We start from the raw sequence: 22306 nt of genomic DNA, 5'->3' as shown, positions 1-22306 counted from the left end.
ATCTTATACAGCTTGCTTTGTGAGAAACATCTGAACTTTGCTCACGGAGATATTGCAATTAGAAGAACCTCCTACATGGGTCTCCCGCAGGGTTCATGTTTAAGCCCACTTTTGTACAACTTTTACGTAAGTGACATCGACAGTTGTCTCTCTGAAGGCTGCACTTTAAGACAACTTGCAGATGATGGCGTAGTATCTGTAACAGGTAATACTGAGTCACATCTGCACAGACCTTTACAAGATACTTTAAACAGATTGTCATCCTGGGCTTTGGGGCTTGGAATCGAGTTCTCTCCAGAGAAAACGGAGTTAGTGGTTTTCTCTAAAAAGCATAGACCAGCTCAACCACAGCTCCAACTTCTTGGCAGGACGATCACTCAATCGAGGTGTTTTAAGTATCTTGGGGTTTGGTTTGATTCCAAATGTACCTGGAGAGCACACATTGAGTATCTGAAAGGAAAATGCCAACAGAGAATCAATTTTCTCCGATCAATCACTGGCACCTGGTGGGGAGCCCATCCAGAAGATCTTTTAAAATTGTATCGAACAACTATCCTCTCAGTTATGGAATATGGTAGCTTCTGTTTCCAGTCGGCTGCCAAAACTCACCTCATAAAACTCGAGCGTATCCAATACCGTTGTCTTCGCATCGCTTTGGGCTGTATGCCCTCTACGCACAACATGAGTCTTGAAGTTTTGGCAGGAATACTCCCTTTGAAAGATCGATTCAATCTACTGTCACTTCGGTTCCTCATTAGGTGTGAGGTCATGAACCCATTGGTGATCGTTAATTTTGAAAGGTTACTTGAGCAAAATTTTCATACAAGATTTATGTCTATATACCATGTCCTCATGTCGATGCAGGTAAACCCTTCTTCGTATTCTCCTGCTCGTGTTTGTAGCCCAGACTACGATAATTCTTCTGTCCAGTTTGATTTGTCTATGCAGCAGGAAATTCGTGGAATCCCGGATCCGCATCGTCCACTTCTGATTCCAAGAATTTTCGAAGCTAAATATAGACACGTCGATGCTGATAAATTGTACTTTACTGATGGATCACTTATAGAGGAATCAACAGGATTTGGAGTGTTCAACGAAATATCTAGCGCCTCTTACAGCCTCGAGTCACCATGCTCTGTGTATATAGCAGAGTTAGCAGCAATTCATTGGGCTTTGGACAGTATCGCTTCAAGGCCAGTCGGGCACTACTTTATTGTAACGGATAGTCTGAGTTCTGTTCAAGCAATTCACTCAATAAAACCGGGAAAGCACTCGCCATACTTCTTCGAGAAGATACGGGATAGTTTGAGTGCTTTATCAAAACGTCGCTTTACCATCACCTTTGTTTGGGTTCCCTGTCATTGCTCGATAGAGGGTAATGAGAAGGCAGACTCTCTGGCAAAGGTGGGGGCGATGGAAGGCGACACGTATCAGCGTGAAATCGCCTTCAACGAATTTTACTTTTTAGTTCGAAGAAACTCTCTTGTCAACTGGCAACGCAAATGGGACGAGGATGAGGATGGTCGGTGGCTGCACTCGATTATCCCAAGGGTAAGCCTTAAACCATGGTTTAATAGATTGGACCTGAGTCGGGATTATATTCGTATATTTTCCCGTCTCATGTCCAATCATTGTTCCTTAGACGCGGTACTCTATCGTTTTGATATTGCTGGCAGCAATTTGTGTAGTTGCGGCCAAGGTTACCACGACATCGAGCATATTGTTTGGTCGTGCGAGGTCCATCTTGTCGCTAGAACGAATTTCATAGACTCCCTTCGGGCCCGAGGAAAACCACCCTATGTTCCAGTGAGAGATGTGCTGGCAGTGATAGACTTGGACTACATGTTCGAAATATATCTTTTCCTTAAAGCTATTGATCTTGGTCTATAATTCTTTTTATTTTCATATTTCCCTATCTATTTTCTTTTCTTTAAAAAAAAGTGAACTAGAAGTAAGCAAACTATTGTAAAAAAAAACAAAAAGAGTTTGGCTCCTTAAAGCCTAAAGGTATGAGCCGTTTCAAATAAAGAATTAACAAAAAAAAAAAAAAAAAAGTCTGCTTCATTTAATATTGGAACAAATTCTTTTGCTCATTGTGGCGCTCCTAGTGGACGGATTTGGAAACTTTTTTCACCCACGTGTCGGGAAATTCATTACCTTTCACCATGTATTTATGTCATAACACCAAACGATAGCATTTTGTAAACAACCGCCATGGAAGCCGAACGGAGAGATCAAATTGTGCACAGTTTTCTTGAAAATCTATTGTTGTCGGCATCGAAGCTAGCTAAACAGCTTAAAATGCCCAGAAATACCGTATGGCGTGTTATCAAGCAGTACAAGGAAACATTGACGACGGCTCGGAAGCCGCATTCGAAGCGTCGGAGTGGAACTGTCGACCGGAAACTGCGTGGGAAAGTCATCAAGGCCGTCAAGAGGAATCCCAATCTTTCAGACTGCGATTTGGCCAATAAGTTCCAGGCCGCTCACAGTACGGTGCGACGAATTCGTCTCCGGGAAGGAATAAGGTCATTCCGAGCCAGCAAACAGCCAAATCGGACGCTGAAGCAGAACAATGTGGCCAGAATCCGTGCTCGAAAGCTGTACGACCAAGTGCTGACCAAGTTCGACGGATGTATTCTGATGGACGATGAGACCTACGTGAAGGCGGACTTTGGGCAAATCCCAGGTCAAAAATTTTATTTGGCGACGGCTCGGGGGGATGTACCTGCAAAATTTAAGTTCGTGTTTGCGGATAAATTCGCCCGCAAGTACATGATTTGGTAGGGGATATGCAGTTGTGGACAGAAAACCAAAGTCTTTCTCACTGACAAGACAATGACATCAGAAGTCTACAAAAAAGAGTGCCTACAGAAACGGATTCTGCCGTTTATTCGTGCCCACGACCGTCCAGTAATGTTTTGGCCGGACCTCGCAAGCTGCCATTACAGCAAAACGGTTATGGAATGGTACGCAACGAACGGGGTCAGCGTAATACCGATGAACCTCAACCCCCCAAACTGCCCCCAGTTCCGGCCGATAGAGAAATACTGGGCAATCACGAAGCGGAGGCTTAAGGCAAAGGGAAAACTTGTTAGGAACATGACTCAAATGAAGAACTGGTGGAATCAAACCGTCAAAACGGTGGACGAAAAGGGTGTGCGCCGCCTAATGTGCCGTATTACGGGAAAAGTACGAGAATTTCTTCGAAACAGCAATGAATAATTTTTTTAATTTTTTTTTATGAAAGAGTAAAGAAAATTCTACATTTGTATGAAAAACAAATTATGAATTCGTTAATAAATGACTGAACTACACGCAATTGTTTGTGTTCCAATATTAAATGAAGCAGACTTTATTACCCAATGACGAAGAGCAAAAAACGAAATCGATTTTTTTCTGCATCTTCATATTATGCTCTCCATAACCCCCCATGATTATTTTGAAAACAGAGTAACACATAACGATGATAATAGTAATAGAAGACATGAATATAACAAATTAAAATCAATTGAGGGTTAACAATTTGGGGTAACAAATAATAAAAAAAATTATCATTTTGAAAATAGTAGTTATAAAAATAGGAATAACGGTTGAACAAACAAAAATTTTATTAAAAAAAAATAAAACAATCTTCTCTGTTTTGGAGAAATGATGTTGTTTCATGTTGCTTCAAAATTGGGACTTTTTGATGAAAGAGCGATTTGATACAGTCTTCGGCATTAAATCGATTTCTGTTCTTCGTTTCAATGTTAATTGGAGTGTAAAAACCTTGTTCGCACAAATATGTTGTTCCAAAGGGCTCTCATGTGCAATTTGGAAAGCCTTCGCAGCTTTTGACATCCAAAAAGACGACAGATTTGGTTTGTTCTCAAATTGAATGCGTGCTTCCGTATTAGACCGGAGTTCGAGAATTGCTTCTGAAAAATCTGAAAGTTCTTCTGGCATCGTTGCAATATCACAATTAATAGGATCTGCAATCCAACTGACAGTACGTGTATCAAGATCTGGAAAGTAATCAGAAAACCGCTTTCTGAGTTCGACAAGATGTCTTACAATTGTATCCTTGATGCCTGCAATAGTAATATTTTCATCATCTTGCAAAAACAAAGCTAATCATGTCGAAAAAGCTATCTTGTTCTGTTCTACTTTCTGTTTCCAATAATGCAGTTTTAAACCAAACGCTGACATCATTTCTGCCGCTGAAATGATATCAATATTTTTTCCTTGCAGTTTTTATTCAATATATTTATACTTTCAAAAATTACCGTAACAAGCATTTAAAAAGCGAGATATGCAACAAAGGAAGAGTTTTTGAACTTATCTGCAAGAATATTTTTTTGATCAATCTTAAAAATTTCGACTTCATTTTTGAGAGTCGATATTCGATTTAGTACATTTCCGCGAGAGCCACCTTACGCCTGTATAATAAAGTAGGTCCGTATATTCAGCTCCTCATCCTGATATATTCACGAAATAGCCGCGTGTTGAGTGCACGTCCCTCGATAAAATTAATTCATGACATCTTCCAGTGTAGGTTCTAAATATTTGACCATAAGAGCCTGGCGATGGATCGTACAGTGAATTACTTGAATATTCCGATTATTTTTTTTACGAACCCCGAAAAACCAATAAAATAGCCTAGCACAGCGGGAGCTCCATTCAAAGATACAGAAATATAGTTTTCCCATTTTAAATTATGTGCATTGAAGTATTCATTCACTTTATTATATTAAGACATCAATTCCACGAGAGCTCAACTCGAGTGGAGAACTAACAGCAATTCCTCTTCAAAACTATCTGCACCTTTGTAGCGAACAAACAGAATTAGCTGTGAATTGCTACTGAAATCGGTTGTCTCATCAAGCTGAATACCAAAGTATTTCGCCTGTTTTAGAGCAAAAATAACTTGCTCCCTCACATTTTCGGCTAATGTAGAAATTCGTTATTGAACTATTCTAGCAGAAAAGGGCACTGAATCCAGTTTCTTCGCTTCTGTTTCGCCACACATTATCTCTGCCATTTTAACAGCAGCTGGTTAAATCGAATCTTAACCAACAGTGTATGATTTTTTATTTCGAGCAATCAACCAGGCCACTTCAAAGCTAGCCCTCGAAGCTGAACGCTGATCAAATGTACCAAATATATTGCTGGTCAACCTTTGTCTTTTCACAGATATTTCTAAATTTGCCAAGTATTCTCGCGGTTTGTAAGATAGGTGTGAATGCAAGTTATCTAAATGTTTCTTCAATTGACTTTTTTTTGTAAGATTCTGAAGTCAGTACCTACAAACAAAGAACACACTGTGGTTCCATTGTACCATCTGTTCATGTGGCAACCATGCATCATACGTTGAGTGTTCTCCGTTCGCTCCAAACACGGACACAGTCCAACGAATTGTGTTTTTCGGAAAGAATACTTATGAAAGGGAGTGATATTTTATCCGTGATCACTGAGCGAGCTCTCTAAGCGTGTTATTTGAATGCCTCAGGGGATAATATTCACTTTGGAAAAGTCTATAAATTCTTTGCTTTCGGAATAAAACCAACCAATTTATAAAATTGCTAATTGAAAATATACACTTTCACTCACAAAATATTCACTGTTACCCCCAAGAATTTCACTTTTACCCCATTTGGGGTAATTTACCCCGGTTCCCCGACCGATGCTTTAGGGTAACATTGATCAGTTTTTTACAAATTAATTGATCATAAAGGATACAAAAAACCTTCATAATATTTAGAAATGCCAGTTTATCAATTTTACCTTGCTGTTCAACGTTTTTATTTAAAAACAGTTATAATCGAAAACGTTAACTATTTGTTAGGGTGTCTATCCATTTGTCCAATACGGGCTTACTCTTGGAAAGTATCCTTAGATTTTAAATATCAAAAATGTATCTATAAATGACTTTGAAAAAAGAAACTATAACAATACACATAATGAAAAAAAAAAGTTCTTTTACCTTTAACAACCCGTTTGCTTTTAAATGCTTTTTGGTTCCATCAGAAAAGCTGTTTTTTTGCAAACCTTGGAAAAATAGATATTTTAAGATTTTGAAATTACATTTTTACTAATAGAAAGAAAATTCAAATACAAACCAAATTTTGTCTATTTGATACTGAATTGATAGGCTTTCAAGCGTAAAAAACAGTTTTCAAAAATTCAAACTATAGATTAAGTTATTGATGATAATGAGCAAAAATTTATTGTTAGTTAAAGTTTCACTGGTGATCAAAGTTACCCCGTTTTACGGTACAGTAAACAAAATAAAATGATCCGATACTATGCAGTATAAGCCTTAATCCTCAAGATCCGTTTTCCTGGTAAGGTTCTAATTGACAATTGCAGATTAATTCGAGCAAAATATCATTATTTTGCAAGGGTTCTGCTTCTGTGGTAATAATAATAGCTTAGTACATGATTTAAAACAGATGGGCAGAAATTTTTTTCCTATAATCAACGATAATTTTTTTTCTCTATTTATTCCTCATAAAATATCCTATTTCTACCTTAATTTCCTCCATAGAAAGTTTTTAGATCAATCGAATGGATTTAAAAATACACGCGTTTGTAGCTGGTTAAATAGACTGAGTCGATTTGGGATCATTTTTAAATTTCCCAAACCCTGGGATTTTTAAAGCTTCATTTTGGTTCAAAACTCATGCATGATTTTTTGAAGAATTTTTAAGTAACGTTTACATGAGTAAATTTGAACTGTTGGGTTTGTATGGGAAAATTGAACACTTTGTACTGAAAATTCAACATATTTTTTGTTTCTTCTGTGAAACGAGTCTGCCTATTATTTTTGAGCCAATATATAAATTCTCCAAAGGAAATTTTCCGTTGAACAACTTTGTCGAAGACCGTAACTTCGTATCTTATTAGACTAGATAGATACTAGGCCTAGTAGATAATAGTCCTTTGATCTAATATGTTAACAGGAAAAGTAGTGAACTCCGAGCTGCTTAGAAACCCACTGATAAGCAAAAATTTAGCTGAGGTTTGTTTGGTTGACTTCTCACAACCACCTGAAACCGTGAAAACCGTAATGCAAGGTTATAGAAAATGTATGTGTTGTAGTATTACGTAGTCTATTACCTCTCTATTTGACGGCCTTTATGGCCACACCTTTGTATGACACACACCATGTAAAAAGAGAAAAAGGTATCAATAAAGTCAGTTGTTCTTTGTATTTTCACCAAGTAAAACATGGTGTCAGAAGCTGCGTGAGCTTCATTTGTTTTTTTCCGGCGTCATTTTGAAAATCGCGGAAGTTTTGATTCGGGAAGTACCGGTTCCAAATAAACGTTTTTAAGAAAAGTTTTACTTCGGTCGTTTATTATTCCGGAAGAGTTCCCGTGTTGTGATTATTATCACATGATGGAGATGCAGGAGTTTTTTGAAAGCCAGACAGCGATGTTCCGTTCGCTCATTGAACAAATGCAACGGATGAACACTGGCGCTACAGCTGCAGCAGCAGGCGGATCATCTCCAGGATTTGTTCCATTGCCCCCACCGTTATCTGTGGAAGGAGACATGGAACGAAATTTTGACTTTTACATGTCAAATTGGCAGAACTATGCCAAGAGTATCGGAGTGGATAGATGGCCCCAGCAAGACGAAGAAAGAAAAGTTAGTTTGTTAATGTCTGTCATTGGAGAAGCTGCTCTTAAAAAGTACAGCAACTTTGAGCTTACTCAAGAGGAGAGACATAACCTCGAACTCGCGGTGGCAGCAATCAAAGCGAAGGTAGTGGTTGAACGCAACAAAAACATCGACAGGTTGGATTTTTTCGAAGCCCAACAACACCCATTAGAATGTACCGAGGACTTCCTACTTCGTTTAAAACATCTGAGCCGGCTGGCCAAACTCGGAGATCTCCGTGATGAATTAGTCGTGTTCAAACTAGCTACATCTAACAAGTGGCCCCACCTCCGACAAAAAATGCTGACAAAACCAGACATCACTGAAGCGGACGCAGTAGCTATGTGCCGCAACCAGGAACTCGGAGAAGCGCGCTCACAACAAGCTGAGGTCAACAAACTTAAAACGTCTGCCAAGTTAATGAAGTGCAAATTTTGTGGCGACCGCCACAAATTTAAAAAAGGAGCTTGTCCAGCGATCGGCAAGAAGTGCACTGCTTGTGGTGGAAAAAACCACTACGAGCGTGTTTGTAAATCGGAAGGAAAGATCCATAAGAAGAAGCGTCGAGTTAAAGTGCTTAAAGAAGAATCGAATAGTGATTATTATGCTGAGTCATCCACGGAAAGTGAAAAAGAAACAGAAAATAGTGAAGATGAAGCAGAAATTCGGAAAATTTACGACAACTCCGCTTCCGGAGGGCAAGTTTTGGCAGATTTAGAAGTTAACGTCACCGGCTATTGGAAAACGATCAAATGTGAATTGGACACCGGAGCAAATACAAGTATCATTGGGAAGAATTGGCTGAACAAAATTGTTGGATCACCAGAAACCAAAATCACCCCGTCAAATCTTCGTCTATTTAGTTTCGGTGGAAATCCGATTCCAGTATTGGGCGAAACGAAAATTAGCTGCAGACGAAATGGGAAAAGATATAAATTAGTTTTCCAAGTGGTTGAGGTAGACCATATTCCACTGTTGTCAGCGAACGCCAGCAAGACGTTAGGTTATGTGAAGTTTTGTAACTCAGTGTCTTTTGCGACAGCCACAGATTCCACGAGTTTGCTGAATATCCATCGTTTGGAAGCAATGAAGATAGTCGATCAGTACAAAAGCGTTTTTGAAGGATATGGTCGTTTTGCCGGTGAAGTGTCGTTGGAGGTTGATCAGTCTGTACAACCATGTATCCAACCTCCAAGAAGAATCCCTTTAGCGTTTCGTGGCCCTCTGAAAGAAGAATTGGACAAACTCGAAAGAGATGGCATTGTGATTAAAGAGTTTGCGCACACGGAATGGGTGAGCAATGTGGTTCTCGTGAAACGTGAAAAAGATAAAACCAGCTCGATTCGCATATGTCTCGATCCAGTCCATCTCAATCAAGCTTTGAAAAGACCAAACTTGCAATTCCCGACCATAGATGAAATCCTCCGAGAACTTGGTAGAGCCAAAATATTCACAATGGTAGATGCTCGAAAAGGGTTTTGGCACGTCGTCCTGGATGAAAAGAGCAGTCGCCTGACTACCTTTTGGACACCCTTTGGCAGGTACCGATGGAAGCGGCTCCCATTTGGAATATCCCCAGCTCCGGAGATCTTCCAAAATAAGCTACACGAGGTTCTTCAAGGCCTGAAGGGAGTGGATTGCCTAGCTGACGACATTTTGGTATATGGGTGTGGAGAATCTATGGAGTAAGCACTTGTCGATCACAATCGGAATCTGCGGAACCTGTTGGAGCGCCTCGAGAAAAGTGATGTTAAATTGAATCGTGAAAAATTAAAAGTGTGTGAACGATCTGTGAAGTTTTACGGTCATATATTGAGTGATAGCGGTCTCAGACCGGATGATTCAAAAGTGTCTACTATAAAAAACTATCCAGTGCCTACAAATAAAAAAGAATTACACCGATTCGTTGGATTGGTGACCTACCTGGGAAGATTTTTGCCGAATCTAAGTGCCAACATTACGATGTTAAGAAGATTGATCTCGGAAATAGAAGAGTGGAATTGGTCCTCAGCACACGAAGAAGAATTCAATCGATTAAAGTTTATGGTGTCTGATGTAAAGACGTTGTGCTACTATGATCAGTCTCAACCTCTAGTGATAGAATGCGATGCTAGTTGTTATGGTTTGGGCGTAGCGGTTTTTCAGCGCAATGGTGTGGTAGGATACGCTTCTAGAACACTCACGAAAACCGAAAAAAATTATGCCCAAATTGAAAAAGAACTTTTGGCAATACTTTTTGCGTGTGTTCGGTTCGACCAGTTAGTAGTCGGTAATCGAAAAGTTACGGTGAAAACAGACCACAAACCATTAGTTAACGTATTTAGAAAGCCGTTAATATCAGCCCCTCGCAGATTACAACGAATGTTGTTGAATCTCCAGCGATATCAGTTGAACATTGAGTATGTTACGGGTAAAGACAATGTGGTCGCGGACGCCTTGTCTCGTGCACCATTACCTGTTTCTTTAGAAGAAGATGATTACAAAAAGTTTACCGTATATCAAGTGTTCAGTGAATTACATAACCTACAACTAGCATCTTTCTTGAAAGTGTCTGAGGACTGCTTGAATGAAGTTGTTGAGGAGACCAAAAAAGATTCCACGATGCAGCAGATCATCTCGTACATACATTGTGGTTGGCCAGCAGCTGTGACCAGTCTACCGGAAGGCGTCAAAGTGTACTTTAAGTACAAACATGAATTGGCTACTCAGGAAGGATTGGTGTATAGAAATGACCGCATACTTGTACCATACGCTTTGAGGAAGCGAATGGTTTCGAAAGCGCATGTGAGTCATAATGGAGTGGAAGCGACATTGAAGTTAGCTCGTGCTAACTTGTTTTGGCCAGGAATGAGTGCACAAATCCGAGATTCAGTTGCAGCGTGTTCTATCTGTGCCAAGTTTGCCTCATCTCAAGTAGCTCCTCCAATGCAAACTCATCCAATACCAGTACATCCGTTTCAACTTATATCCCTCGACGTGTTTTTCGTTGATTATCAAGGACAAAAACGAAAATTCCTTGTGACCGTCGATCACTATTCCGACTTTTTTGAGATCGACTTTTTGAAAGATTTAACTCCGGGATCGACTATAACTGCCTGTAAATCTAATTTTGCTCGCCATGGTTGTCCTCAGGTCGTACTCTCTGACAATGGTACGAATTTCTACAGTCGAGAGTGGGTAGCTTTCACTAAAGAATGGGACTTTAAGCACACGACATCGGCTCCAAACCATCAGCAGGCAAACGGAAAGGCGGAGGCCGCTGTCAAAATCGCTAAACATCTTTAAAAAAAGCCGAATCTTCTGGAACGGATTTCTGGTACGCACTCCTTCATTGGCGGAATATCCCCAATAAGATCGGGTCGAGTCCAGTGCAGAGGTTGTTTTCTAGAAACACAAAATGTGGCCTACCAACATCAGCTAGCAAGTTAACACCGAAAGTTGTGGAAAATGTTGCTGAGGCAATCGAGACTAATAGAAAAAAAGCCAAGCAACAGTATGATAAAAAAACGAGAGAGCTGCCGGATTTGGAAGTTGGATCACCGGTCTATGTTCAACTTAATCCAGAATCTTCTAAGTACTGGACCCCAGCGGTAATACACCAACGTCAAAACGAGCGCTCCTTTGTAGTAGATGTTCAAGGGTCAAGCTACAGACGTGATCGCAAACATCTGAAGCCGCGTAAAGAGCCGATTACGCCCTCATCTGTTCAAAACCATCCAAGTTTGCCTACAACGTTCACCAACGAGCAGGCCCTGGTACCCGATCACACATCGTCTGTCAGTCTGAATGATCAAGCTGCAGATACTGCAACACCGGAGAAGAATGACAACACGATGGGCAGTAGAATGGAAACTGCAAACATACATCAGCCGTTAGCCGAAACTCCACGACGTCCGAAGAGAGATATTAAAGTCCCGATAAAATTCAAAGACTATCTTCTTGATTTCGAGTAATCAGTTAAATGCTAGGGAAGGGAAGATGTTGTAGTATTACGTAGTCTATTACCTCTCTATTTGACGGCCTTTATGGCCACACCTTTGTATGACACACACCATGTAAAAAGAGAAAAAGGTATCAATAAAGTAAGTTGTTCTTTGTATTTTCACCAAGTAAAACAGTATGTATTACTTGTTCAATGTAAAATTATGATAATATTCACTTTGAGTTTCACAGTTGCTGGTGTGGCTCAGTAGAATTAGTTCCACATTGCCAATGGTTGCTGCTCCGTGTTTGACCGAGTCCATCAACTTTGTTTAGAGGTCAAGTCAATCGTGCTTGAGATTGCTTTCTCTTTGAACGTCAATAACGGCGCCGACTATGTCCTATTAGTTAATGGATAGATTTGAAAAAAAGAAGTTTGGAAGAAGATTTATTTTTCTAGTAAGAAACTCCCTGCAAAAATTTGCGCTTTAAGATAGGAAGATAAAGATTAAGCCGCCTTGATTTGTTGGTAGCACTAGTTGATGAAATGGGACCCTTGTTGAATAGCAGTCTCATGAGAAATTTCCAATTATGAGATGGGCTTTACCACTTTTTGAGTATAACCAATTGACGTTGAGGCTCTACTATGTGTTGTGAGCATACTTGGTTAAATAATTCAAGTGAAACATAAAATTTCTACGAACTATTTGAATAAATGACTGCATTTTTAGTTTTTCATTTGAGCTGTAGTACTTTATCAAACTGCTTCATTTCTTCATTAAAATTTTGTAGAATGATAAAACAAACATTCTGGTTTAATTAGAATCATGAAAACAGGTTGGTATTCAAAATCCTCGATTTTTTTTTAGTAAACCACTTTTTTTCAAGTTATAGCTTGTTCTAAAAGCCTTCTGGCGGAAGAACCTATAAATGCGCTTTAATCGAGCAAACAGATATTCCAACCTAGGCACAAGACAAGGTCTTAATTGTTACCAGCCGACGGACAAGGTAGTTTTCCGAATCGCCTCCCACTGGCCTACACGCTAACTTAGCTATAGACTGTTCGTTCAATGTTCATGGCCCAATATGAATGCATCAGAGGCAAAGAGACATCTTGTTCAACTCATTGTGAGTGGGAAACCGACCGTGTTAAACTTTTTAAGCCTTTTGTTCCAAAGTTTTGCCAAGACATTGACTGTCGTTAGGCGGTTAGAAGTTCGAGGAAATTGGGGTTGCCGCCATCATCAGCTGCGATGGAAACTTTAAAGTACCTCCCTACCTCATGTAGCTAGACTAGAAGTAGACCCGCTGCTAGACACTGCATTATGGCCATGATGATGGGTTTCCAAACAGCGCATCGTCGTTGGAATCATCGAGACAGTAGCAGATACATATTATACCTAGTAGAACAGCTCGTCTCGAGTGCGAAACAAACGGCTGAGCCGGTGTTAATGGCTTTTACTCTGCCATCGACTAGCTCTAGATATACCAGTAGCAACAAGTACTAGACCGGGAAATCTCTTCGAGTACAAGTTTTGGCAACCATCGAATGAATAAAACATTTAATTTGGGAAAGTCCATAAAGCTGAATGATGATGAAATGGTTGAAAAATAATACAAACATCCGGAATGCAACCACCTTACCGAGCCCTATCGACGGATCTAGTCTCTTAACTGCCAAATTCTATGCTCTTTTCTGACAGGAATTTACGCTATTTTTGATACAATCTGCCATCTTGATATCCACCGAGAAAACAGGCAACAACAAAACGAAAATGCCGCACCACAGCAGCAGCAGCACTAATTTATGATAATCCGACATCTGAATTGCGATTGCAAAAACATACCAAAACAATAAAGCGCCAAACGAAAAGAAAGCCGAAAAAACGAGAGCGCTAGAAATAAAACTAATTGTCAAAACATAAAACTTTTTTACTGCCACTTAATGAAAAGCAACAATTATATCGCCACTTGTCTTCCAGAGAGCCAACGTTTTTTTTCCTCGAACTATCATTGCTGCTGATTTCTGTTCACACTGCCTGTTGTAGGACCGAGACAACAGCACAGAATAGAGAAAATAAAACATGATTTTTACATTGATAATTGAATTGCCTTCCGGAACTGTTGGTTGATGCGATTAAAAATGATTGAAAGAATAGCGAGTGACTATTCGCAGGAAGCTCATTTGTTTGCGGCAGTGCCAATTATTGAATGAAAAAATGACGGAACAATTAAAACGATTTTAGCTTTCCGAGAAGAAGATCTGAATGATTTTTACAATGTGGAACAAAAATCATTTTCCTATTGTTTTAATTAGCATTAGAGGTTGCTAAACATGTCAGCTTGAATGTTTTAGCTTGTGAAAAATATAAAGATATTTATCCGTCCCTGAAATTTATACCAATTACAGTCCCTGGAGTGTCAATTTGACACTCCTGACTAAAACCGCTATATCTCTCTTGTTTCTCAACAGATTTTTACTAAATTTATAGTTTTGGAATTCTCGTATTGTAACTCAAATATGTTTTCCAGACAATATTCAGCTTCCATGCTTCAGTTTTCCGCTATTCAAAGCCTAAGGAAAATAAAAATCCGAAAACATGCTCCGGAAAAAAGACTGTTAATCAGCTAAGAGCACCTGCAACGGTTCAGGCGTAAATATTGGTTTTAGGTATACTAGTTTTAGCACAATTTTAAAACCCCCTGTCGAGCTGGTTTGGTTTTGACCATTTTGTCTGGTTTCAACTTGCTTCATTAAAAATGACCTGACTAGTTTCGGCCAAAACATTGAGTCAAAGAACAGTTAGTTAGTTAGTTACCAGTTAGTAGAAACCAGTTGAAACCGATTTTTATCTAATGACTATACGCTGCGAGATAAAAAAGCTTAATTAAAACAACAAAAAAAACATTGTCATTTTAAAAATTGGCTCATTTTGGGGTGCTGATTCCAAATATTCATTTAGTTTACCAGCTCTTGTTTTCGAGATACCTTTTGAAAATGGTTAAAATTCATTAAACATACTTGTGCACTGTTTGGGCAAACTAAACAGAATGGCAAAAATGCTACTTTTAAGTATTTTTAAGTCAAATTTTCATGATTATCAGTAGTTTGTAATTGAAAGGATTTTTTTCTAAGAATCATGGCAGTGTGGTCAATGTTTTAATATAAAAACCGTGAAATTTCGTTATGATATATTTTTCGTGTAGACTATATTGTTAACACCTTTGGCAAAAATCGGCCATTTCACTGATATTTATTTTTTTCAATTTAAATTAATGGTTATTGTAGTTAGTTTCACAAGAATGCTACTGTTATTTTCCCATTCTTATTCATATAACGTTTGAACTCGAGAAACGCCGACTCTCACTGATTCGATGAGCTATTTCTTCAACGCTATTTCTTAAAATATGAAGTCGAGAATAGTGTGACATACATTTTTTATAGTCGATACGGTTTTTGTACATCTTTTCTCAATATGTGTTACGTATGGATCGGTTTTGGTGTTTTCCATACACCGTTGGGACAGGCCTAAAGAATGCTCAAAAGAAAAGAAACGACAAAGAAAAGAAACAGCAAATATGAAAAAAACAACACGTGAATAGTGCAAAACTGGGAGAGGAAGACTGAAATTCACTGTATCGTTTTCTGTATCGTTTTTTTACTGTTCGGCAAAAAGCCAGCAATTATTGAAAAGATTTGTAATAGTTAAAGTTTTAACTTTAGATGATCAGTTTAAGGTAGCGAGTCATGTAACTCAGTTGTTTAGGTACTAAATTCAAATCTTCTGAGTTATTTGCTGTAGATTCAAAAATAAACATTGAAATTGAATACACCAGCTAGATTATCCAATACCAGTCTGTCAACTCTGTCGTAAATATAAATTTCGAATAATTTAAAAAATGTTGTTCGGTCCATGGGATCTACCCAAAATCTAAATCTGTTATTTAAGCTATTTTTAGATCAACCATTAATCAAACAATTTTAATTTATCAGCTTCAAAAATTTTAACGAAATTTGAGCAACTCTATACGCCTGATCATGCAAGAATATGCCAGAGCAAAAAAAAACCTAATAAAATCATGGTTTTATGCAAAACAAGTGCTTTTCAGTATCAAAAATGTTTTATTTAAAATCACTAAATAAAAAGAAAAATTTTGAGCCTTCGCACTGGTCGGTAGGTTGATGAGAGAAATTTGACGTTTGAAAGATTTTTTTCTTTTTTTTATTCAGTCTTCTTCCCCCAGGTGCAAAATGCATCAAAAACATGATATAATTGGTTGGAAATGGACTATAAATAACGTTAATGATGATAATTATAGCTATTTTGTAAAAATAAGACAAACAATTTAGAGAAAAAAAATGTTCGATTTTTGCAACATTCGACTTTGAAAACCCAAAATTTTAGGGCATGATGCCAAAATCGAACGAGTTCTGTATGTGAAGATTCAACGATAGTTTTGACAGCATTTCCTGGTCTTCCGGTGAATTAAAAAAAAAACTGTTTTACATACTGTATTTTATGTATGACTATTTGAATTTACCCGGCCTTGCTCGGGTTCACATAAAATATAAATCAAAATTAGTCATTTGACTTATCGAAATTTTGGAAACTTTATTGCATCATTATAACAAATTTGATCACGAGAGTTTTATTATTTTGGTAAGTCTTTTTAAAGTTTTGATTAGGGTTGATTACCGTGTTTATCTTTATCATATTATTTGAAAAACAAATATCTATGAGGTTTGTATTTATAGAAATTTAAAATAGTTTCCCTCCCATCCTATAACGAAAAGAAAAATTAAAACCACCATTTTTAGTAAGCGTAAATTGATTTAGTCTTATATTTTTGGTCTTCAAATTATATATTAACCATTTTTTTAATTTTTTCATGTGTAATTTTATGGAAATTCAGTTTCTTAGGCATGTAAACATATGCGACCGACGCCTTTTGAAGATCCCATTTTTCAACATGGATGATTTCTCCGTAGAATGGTATATTCGAATTTTATTTAAAGTAGCTCCCCGGAAATCTTATCTTTTGGCTCTGGGTTTGCATAACATCCTTGCGCATAGCTAGGTTAAAGCATGGTTTTGTTAAATCGGCGTTTTTTGCAATTCAAGACTTTAAACTCACCGAAAACAACGATTTCATAGCAAAACAATATATGTATAAATATAACTTAACAAGGATTTCGTATGGAAACGGAGGCTTGGGCCACGCGGAAGCTCGAATAAGCGTGGTTCTACAGTAATTGTTAACGAGCTTTGATCACCGCTAATTCTTATTGGCTTTTCTAGTTGATGCTTTTCGGTGAATTTGAAATCAAATACAAACAATTCTTTTGACGTTTCGGCCTACTACCTTCAGCCATCCTCAGAAAACTATATTTTAAACAAAAAACTTAAATTAATACAAAAAATTCTTCACAATATTTCATCACAATTTCACTGCACTTTTGCACTTACGATTTGTATCGCCGCGTGCTTCCTGAACGGCTGTCTTACTTGATTTAAGTCCGGTTTTGAATCGCTTCTAGCAGCTGGCGTCTATCATTCCCGGTGTCGTCGTGATGTTGTTTGTTGTCGTCGTGTTCGGTGACGTCGTTTTTGAATCCGTCGTTTTAGTTGCGAATTGTGGCGTCTCTCTTAGTTTTTTAATAATAGAGCTATATATTTTAGAAATTTCAATCGAATCTTGCTTGATGTTTACTGTTCTTCCTTTTTTGAGTTTTATGTGTAGTGTTTCAGCTGTTTTTCGTTTTCCTTCTTGGTTTACTCTTTCTAAAATATATGCTTTGTCGAAATTAAACTTATGGTTCTGTTCTATGGCATGTTGTGTCAATCCTGTGGCTCTGGTGTTTTGTTTGAGACTCGTTTTATGATTTTTAATCCTTTTTTCCAGAGTTTGAGATGTTTGTCCACAGTATTCTTTCCCGCATTCACAAGGAATTGAATATACCACATTTGTCTGTTTTAATTTTGGAATTTGGTCTTTCGTTTTTGTGAATAAACAGGTATTAATTTTGTTGATTGGTCTCGAGGATGCAATTATGCCATGATTTTTCAGTACTCTACTAACTTTTTCACTCAATCCAGGAATGTATGTTAGTGAGACGTATTTTCCTAGATTTTCCGTAGTGCTGTTGCTTAGCGAGTTGTAAATAGCATCTACCCTCTTTTTTAAAATATATTTGATAAATTCATCTGGGTAATTATTTAAATGAAGTATTTTACTGACTTTATTGATGCTCATTTCACGTTTTTCAACGTCGCTAAGTTTCAGTGCCCGGTCAATCAATGCAATCGCTGTGTTCTTTTTGTGTATATATGGACTTTCTGAATAATAATCCAAATATCTTCCGTTTTCTTGTTTGGTGTACCAGTTTTTCTCAATCTTTCCCTGACACCTAGAAAGTTTGAGATCCAAGAAACGCAATGAGTTTTCAGTTTCTTTTTCCAGCGTAAATTTTATGTTTGGGCATTGACCGTTAAATTCGGCTAGCACGCAATCTATGTCGTTTTCATAACCTACTATCAAACAGTCATCGACGTAGCGTTTATACATCACGAGGTTGATACCTTTATCTCGTAGGCATGTGTACGATATAATTGAACAAAAGTGGCGGGAAATTAGCGATTACACGCCGATACCATGGACTGAATTCAAACGCGCCCTTCACACAATACTTGGAGCGTCGTTTTTTCAGTACAATGGTAAAATCTTCGAGCAAACTTTTGGCACACCGATGGGCTCTCCTCTATCCCCGGTAGTAGCGTCTCTCTTGATGGAACAACTCGAGGAAACCGCCATCCAATGCCTACGAGATAAAGGTATCAACCTCGTGATGTATAAACGCTACGTCGATGACTGTTTGATAGTAGGTTATGAAAACGACATAGATTGCGTGCTAGCCGAATTTAACGGTCAATGCCCAAACATAAAATTTACGCTGGAAAAAGAAACTGAAAACTCATTGCGTTTCTTGGATCTCAAACTTTCTAGGTGTCAGGGAAAGATTGAGAAAAACTGGTACACCAAACAAGAAAACGGAAGATATTTGGATTATTATTCAGAAAGTCCATATATACACAAAAAGAACACAGCGATTGCATTGATTGACCGGGCACTGAAACTTAGCGACGTTGAAAAACGTGAAATGAGCATCAATAAAGTCAGTAAAATACTTCATTTAAATAATTACCCAGATGAATTTATCAAATATATTTTAAAAAAGAGGGTAGATGCTATTTACAACTCGCTAAGCAACAGCACTACGGAAAATCTAGGAAAATACGTCTCACTAACATACATTCCTGGATTGAGTGAAAAAGTTAGTAGAGTACTGAAAAATCATGGCATAATTGCATCCTCGAGACCAATCAACAAAATTAAAACCTGTTTATTCACAAAAACGAAAGACCAAATTCCAAAATTAAAACAGACAAATGTGGTATATTCAATTCCTTGTGAATGCGGGAAAGAATACTGTGGACAAACATCTCAAACTCTGGAAAAAAGGATTAAAAATCATAAAACGAGTCTCAAACAAAACACCAGAGCCACAGGATTGACACAACATGCCATAGAACAGAACCATAAGTTTAATTTCGACAAAGCATATATTTTAGAAAGAGTAAACCAAGAAGGAAAACGAAAAACAGCTGAAACACTACACATAAAACTCAAAAAAGGAAGAACAGTAAACATCAAGCAAGATTCGATTGAAATTTCTAAAATATATAGCTCTATTATTAAAAAACTAAGAGAGACGCCACAATTCGCAACTAAAACGACGGATTCAAAAACGACGTCACCGAACACGACGACAACAAACAACATCACGACGACACCGGGAATGATAGACGCCAGCTGCTAGAAGCGATTCAAAACCGGACTTAAATCAAGTAAGACAGCCGTTCAGGAAGCACGCGGCGATACAAATCGTAAGTGCAAAAGTGCAGTGAAATTGTGATGAAATATTGTGAAGAATTTTTTGTATTAATTTAAGTTTTTTGTTTAAAATATAGTTTTCTGAGGATGGCTGAAGGTAGTAGGCCGAAACGTCAAAAGAATTGTTTGTATTTGATTTCTACAGTAATTAGAAATTTCTAAAAAGACTTTCGCTAAAACCTTGTTATAGACTCACTCTGCAGGTTTTTAATTGTAGTTCTTCTTCCACTAATATCGGATACCAAATCACTTATGTTATAATGTTATCAACACGGCTATCCAAGCGTTGAATTCGCAGTATTCAGCTTAGGGGTCGTTCACATACCACGTTGACAACTTAGGGGGAGGAAGGGTGTATGGAAATGGGGGTAGGAGTTTGGGTCATTTCCACGTGGACTTACTCACTTACAAAATATTTTCAATAGGTGAATATTAAGATGTTAAAATCAAAATCTTGAAATTGCAAAGCTTTTCAGTTTCAGTTTGATCAATTAGTAACCACTTGAAAGCAAATTATTAATATGATAATTTAGAAACGTATAATTTTTAAAATTATGTTATATGAGGAACCACACGTTCGTATTTTTTTTTTCAGCCATTTCAATAACAAAAAGGCCAAAAGTAGTATTTTAGCCTGTAAAAGTAGATTTCAAAAAAATCATATCTGTCCACGTGGACATCCGGGGTAGGGGGGTTGAGGTTTGCCAAATGTCTACGCTTGTCCACGGAGCGGAAGGAGGGGGTCAAAATTTTCATTTTTTTATGTCCACGTGGTATCTGAACGGTTCCTTATAAATAACTCTTAGTAATTATTTTTTCTTTTTCTTTGGGGAAATCCAAAAATTTGAAAATGGTTCGTTACTTAAAGCTGGATCATCACTTTTCAGCACTCAGTCCGAAAAGTTATTCAGCTGAAGAAGTCATTTCATTATGAATATGAATCATTGCATCCGTACTCCCACATTGTATATTTTTATAGACTCTTTTCTCCACTGTTCTCATCAATATATATCAATATATATATATACATATATATATATATATATATATATGTATATATATATATATATATATATATATATATATATATATATATATATATATATATATATATATATATATATATATATATATATATATATATATATATATATATATATATATATATATATATATATATATATATATATATATATATATATATATATATATATATATATATATATATATATATATATATATATATATATATATATATATATATATATATATATATATATATATATATATATATATATATATATATATATATATATATATATATATATATATATATATATATATATATATATATATATATGGGTCATTCCATGTCAAGTGTGCACAACGAAAAAAAAATTCTCATCGAAAATTCGCCAAACTTGGCCGAAAGACTTTCTGAGGCCTACAAAATAAATCCTCAATTTTTGAGAATGATCCGCCCACCCCTCGTTCCAGGGGACCCTCCCTTCTTTTTTACACGATTTTAAAAAAATCATCACTTTTTAAAATACTATATTTCCGGACTGAAAAATCATACCAAAATGACAAAATATGCGTTGTGTAGATTTTTTTAAAATCTATCAATTGATGTTATTCACTTTTTGAATAAGTGACATTTTAAACGTCAAATCAAAGCTCTAAAAATAAAACGTTTTTTTTTCGCAAGGAAAGTATATTTTTTTCTTGAAATTTATGATTCCATTGTTTTTTTGAGAAAATTTTACGTTAGAACCAACCAAAATCCCAATATAATATTTCTTGTTTTCGAGATATGAAAGATTTAAGTTTTATTGTTCAACAAATATTTACTCGCAGCACACAGTGGTTTCACTAAAGTGCAACAATCGTCGAAATTTTAAGTTATATTTTCCATGTTTCAACAGATTTTTTGTTTTCATGATTTGTTTTAAAACTAAAGAAAAATTGAAATAAAATTTTGAATGAAAGGAAAACAATATTTTCGGTTTATGATATATTTTTATTCGAAATATAGCTATTTTGTTTCTTTTTTTTTCGTTCAAACACTGCAAGTTAAATCATCTTTAGATTGTCTTTTCTTTTTGCATACATTGAATATTTAAATTCCGTGGAGCTTGAAAATGTTTTTATTCCAGTTTTTCCAGCATCTAAAGGGATTGCGGCTTGAAACGAACGAGTTTCTATGATTGCCACAGATGCTTCAAACCTTCCAGTCAATGTTATTCTGATTTGAAAACATTCAACAAAAGCAACATTTTGCGAAACAGGATACAATTTACCAAACTTGTTAGAATGGTTTTTGCAGATAAACTTTAGATTATGCACTTCTGATCGCAATTTGAACAAATTCCACTCCCTTGAGGTAAAAAGTAATGTGTTCTTGAAAAATTTATCCACTGAACATCGCTTCTGAAGTTCTTTTCCAATTCAACACTTTGCTTTTGTCATGCTCGGACAGGGGCGGTCCTAGAGCTGGCTCTTGGGGGGGGGGGGTGATTTTCCAAATTTTTCAAAAATCAGTCAATAACGTAAATATATTGCGAAAAAACGTTCATTTGGAGAGTGCGAGTGGGGGAATGGGGGGAAGGGGGGTTTGTGTGCAGTTTCAAATGAGACTTTAATAATAATTCATTCGAAATGTTGATACTTTGTCTGAACAAAAAAAAAATTCAAGCAAGTATTTTCAAAACATCAAAAACGGAATGCGAATTAAAAATTGGAATAAAGCCAGAATTTGAAGCTTCGGGCATAACAATCAGTTCAC

At 36.9% G+C, this 22306-nt stretch overlaps 1 protein-coding gene across 1 annotated transcript; it reads left to right on the top strand.

Moving 5' to 3' along the window:
- Positions 1–7383: 7383 nt before the first annotated feature.
- On the top strand, positions 7384–9336 carry LOC129742708 (uncharacterized protein K02A2.6-like). Its single transcript, XM_055734651.1, has one exon. The coding sequence runs from the start codon at positions 7384–7386 to the stop codon at positions 9334–9336; it is 1953 nt and encodes a 650-aa protein (XP_055590626.1).
- The last annotated feature ends 12970 nt before the right edge of the window (positions 9337–22306 follow it).

The sequence above is a fragment of the Uranotaenia lowii genome, chromosome 2 (assembly GCF_029784155.1).
Source record: "Uranotaenia lowii strain MFRU-FL chromosome 2, ASM2978415v1, whole genome shotgun sequence".
NCBI classification, from domain to species: domain Eukaryota; kingdom Metazoa; phylum Arthropoda; class Insecta; order Diptera; family Culicidae; genus Uranotaenia; species Uranotaenia lowii.
Note: the sequence above shows the minus strand (reverse complement) of the source record. Positions and strands in the feature narration are given on the sequence as shown.

Excerpts from the sequence above, each read along its gene's own strand:
- LOC129742708 (XM_055734651.1), top strand. The coding sequence starts at position 7,384 with ATGGAGATGCAGGAGTTTTTTGAAAGCCAGACAGCGATGTTCCGTTCG.